The sequence below is a fragment of the Buceros rhinoceros genome, unplaced genomic scaffold, assembly GCF_000710305.1.
Source record: "Buceros rhinoceros silvestris isolate BGI_N320 unplaced genomic scaffold, ASM71030v1 scaffold8490, whole genome shotgun sequence".
NCBI classification, from domain to species: Eukaryota; Metazoa; Chordata; class Aves; order Bucerotiformes; family Bucerotidae; genus Buceros; species Buceros rhinoceros.
Genome location: NW_010390150.1, coordinates 33,453 through 37,669, shown reverse-complemented (window position 1 = coordinate 37,669; position 4,217 = coordinate 33,453). Strand labels below are relative to the sequence as shown.

General features: G+C 38.3%; 1 protein-coding gene across 1 annotated transcript in view; it reads left to right on the top strand.

The window, feature by feature from the left end:
* The first annotated feature begins 915 nt into the window (after positions 1-915).
* The window catches only part of ZCCHC6 (zinc finger, CCHC domain containing 6), a 33,534-nt gene continuing 30,232 nt past the window's right edge, over positions 916-4,217 (top strand). The window contains exon 1 of the mRNA XM_010136685.1: positions 916-1,411. Within this exon, the coding sequence (XP_010134987.1) occupies positions 916-1,411 (496 nt within the window). The remainder of the gene's footprint in view (positions 1,412-4,217) is intronic.

Below are 4,217 nucleotides of genomic sequence, written 5' to 3'. Positions count from 1 at the left end.
ATATAATATATATATATATATACTTTAAATCATAAAATATTCAGTGTTGATGTGACTGTTGCCTGTGTTTAGCTAGTGCCTTTCAGGTAACTCCACCTTTCACAGTCCCCACAGTTTTGTGCTAACATTGGGGTTATAGCTTCCTAGAAATACTTATAAGAAGATCATGGACATGACCAAGTGGGGAGGGGGGTTGGAGATAGCAAATCGGTAGCCCAGATGTTTTAGAGAATACTAAAATAATATGAAATATGAGTGCTTGATACCAAGTATTGTAAGACCTCTGAATGCTGGTCTGGGTAAAATGTGCGAAGTGCACTGGAAGTGCAGCATTGTTTTTTAATAATTGCATCATATTTGCGTGGCAGATGGTTTGCTACTCAACTTCTACATCCCTGTCTCCTCTGATCACAGTTTTCACTTTTAACAAGGTGAACAGTGTCTACTGTTGCCCGAGGGGAATAGTCAGATGATGTAGAAAGGCTTTGGGGCCATCCTCGTTATTGCCTCCTAGATGCTCTACATGCTACAGAGTTCCCTTGGTCATTCTTTCATACCTTTTCTGTGCTGAGCTGAGGGTCTGATATGGACTCTCAAAAGTAGTTATCAGTCCTAAAGACCTTAATGTCCAAAAAACCCATAGGCTGTCTCTGCGTTTCTGTGAAACATCCATAGGCATTCATCATTTTAAGAGAAGAAACCTAGCTGAGTTTTGAACTGCCTTTTGTTTGGTTGGAGCAAATTTTACTTTACACCAAGAATTGCTTGCCTTGGTGGTATTACAGAGCCATGGCTTTGATTGTTGGGATTTCTGTAACATATAATAACCAGTGTTTATCACTTGATTTATTTTAAAATACAACTTCCAACTTCTTAATTTCTAGGTGGTAATCACTAAACTGAACAGCAATAACCATGGGAGATGCTGCAAAACCGTGCTTTGCCAAACAAAATAAGGAACAGGAAATTTTACTCCAAGAAGAATTAAAAGGAAGTCCCTTACAAAAAGACTACCGAGTCATGGATGAATATGGAAATGGCTATAGCAATAAAATAGATACCAACCTGCCAAAGAAAAAGGGAACACCAGGTCGTTATGGAAGCAGTCCCAGGCGAGGGCCACGTAGTGTTTTGAGTAGTCCAAACTCACTTAAAATCACAACTTACAGTCAAGGGTCAAAGTTAAGTGATACCCAGAGAGACCCAATGAAGAAGTGGGTATCTGATGACCACCGTGGTACTTCTGACAGCTGGAGAGAGTACAGATCTGTCACCTGGACTCCTGTGCATAGCAGGGCAAGAAAGGACTCTTTTCATGAGGTTGAAGGGACTGGAAACAGAAATGTAAGACGACAACTTCAGGAAGACTTAATGAGTGAAGATATGCCAGATGTGCAGAAAAGAAGCTCTGGTAATCAACATGTTTGTTTTTACGTAACTACCCAGTAAGGCAGTGTTACTGAAAAGTAAAATTTCAAGATCCACTCTTAAAGCAAAAAATCATTTTTGTTCTGTCATATGTTTTAAACTATTGACTGTACTATACTAGAGCAATTTAAATGGATTGTTACAGCAAACGATACAGAACTTGTTTTATAAATCATGTTGTCTTTGTAAGTTAGTTTGTAAGTGGTAGAATTAGATTGCAGTATCTGTGTAGGGTCCACGTTTGCAGTTTTGCAGGTACAGTTTGATTGAATCTGTCAAGGCCGATAAGGGATGTTTCAGTTAAGTTGATACAGGAGCTTTTGTTGATACAGTAGATTTTGGAGCTACCAGTGAGTTCTGTGACAACATATCTTAATGAAGATTGAAAGCACTGCCTCATAGGTATTTTCAGAACTTGATACTTGCAACAGTAATACAGCAATAACTCGAAACTAATTCTCCATGCGTATTGAACTTCTCTATGGACGTTTCGTGCTAATAATAAGGGTACAAGCCCGAAGTACTGAAATGAGAGGAAGATTAGGCTACCGGAGGATGACATAACCAGTATCATAAGATCTTCACTGAATTTGAGTACTAGAAGGAAGTGTAAGTAGATCAAAGCAGAAAAGGAAAGCTTTTAAAGAAGAGAATACAGTTAGATAAAATAAGAAAAGACTAAGGCAAAGATAAAGGGCTGCTAACATGGAACGACTACCTGTTAACAAGAAAACTGTCTTAGTTTAGTTTAGACTGGGGGCCAAAGACAGTGTTGATCTGCCACTCCTGCTGAGAAGGAAAGCTACTGCTGGTTGATACCACAAAGTCCAGGAGTTAAAGGTCCTTTCACTTGATACCAGCTGTCACTAAAAAGATAAACTGTGAGCAGGTGACCAGTGTCTGTCTTCATTAGATGTTAAGTCACGCTCTTAAGCTCAGCCTCAGATGAGGAGGGAGCAGAGTATAATGCTTTCACAAGTTTGTTCTTGAATATAAACTTTTTTCTGTGAAACTTCAGGAACTCACTGAATTAGATTTGTGGCACCACTGGCAGCATACCTGAGAACTTACTCAGGATAAGTTAGATACTGGCAAGCGGAAAAGCGGAAATGTCTTTTAAACATGGAATTAAAAAAAATTAGTATGCAAATTTAATCTTGGGAATCCATTCTGGAGCACAATAGGTTACATTATTTGTATGTATAAGTATTTGAAAGGTAACAAAGGGATGAGTACCAGTGAACATGGATTTGGTAAAAAAAAGGTATGGCAAGTCCTTCTAATTTACTCTTTTAAAATAGTGATCAGTCCTGCCTGGACATGGGAGAAGCATTTGGTAGATACTGCTAGTACTGTCGTACTTCAGAAACTCTTACATGACAGTTCTGTAAGTAAACTAGAGGAAAAATCTCTAGAAGAAATTAATACAAGAGACTGGCAGAGCTAATTAGATAACTATACTCAAAATACCGAAGATATTGTCAAAATCTTGCATTGAGCAAGTATCTATGAGGATTCTGCTCTGTTCAGTACACTGTTCTGTTTATTACACTGTTCTGATGGTGAAGACAGCATACTTATTATGTGCTTTTAAGTTTGAATATACTGGGAAGCTGGTAGAAACTGAATGCAGAAGAGCAGGAAGATCAATTAAAATAACTGCCTAATTGGAGAAATGACCTACTTATAGGATGAAATACAAAGGACATGCAGATGCTATGAGGTAGGAATGTCAACTATGCAAATAAAGGAGGAAAAGTTGTCATAAAGTAGGGTTTTTTCAGAGAAGAATCTGAAATTGTAGTGAATCAGATGTGATAATGAGTAGTTAGCATCTGTGTCATGAGGTCTGTGAAAACAGACTTGCAACCTTAAGTACTCCGTTTTCTGTAAGTCTTGGTAAACTCAGTTGCAGTACTTGATCCAGCTTTGGCACCCCACTTGAATTAATATAATGGAAGCAGTCCAAAGAAGAGCAAGAATGTCATGGCCCACAGAAAACAAACTGTGCAAACTGTAAACAATCCATAATCTTTCTGCAAAAAGAAAGGTTAGAGAGGCGTAACAGTCTTCAGCTGTCTAGAAAGGTATTGAAAAGCTAATGTGATCTGGCTTGGATTTTTCCAATAGATGGGACAAACAAATGGCCCTAAACCGGAGCAAGAAAGGTTCAGATGAGGAATAAAGGAAAGCTGCTAATAGTAAAGCTAGGGAAGTACTGGGGAGGTTGTCTGAGCAGGTCACAGAGTACATCCCTGAAGGCCTTTAAGAACAGGTTAGGTTACCATTGCTCAGGATTGACGAAGTTCATTTCATCCTGCTTCAAAGCACAGGCATGACATAGCTCACTTATTGAGGTTCCTTCAAAAGCTCTAATTCTATCTCCAGTAGCAGACAATTACTAAAAATGTTTCTTGTAGCATTTCCTTTTACTTGAAATCTTTTACCTAGCTGTCCCTTTCCTTTACCTGTATGCCTTTTAACTGTAGCTCATAAGGAAGGAGTTTGCCAAATCTGAGGTGCTGTTTTTTCTGCAGAAGCTTTAACTTCCCTTTTAGTTCTCTCTTTGGACATTAATCTATAACAGATTGTCACTTCTGTAACTACCAAATGGTAGAACTATTTATTTACTTCTTAATTTTTAAGTTATTCAGTGGTTACAGAGATAATTGGTAATTGCACTTTCCTGCAAAGACATTCATTTAATACATATTTTTCTCCAAGTTCTGTCTACACGGGTCAGTAAAAACATAGTGAGATGACTGTGGTGGATCTTAGGAGTTTCCGCA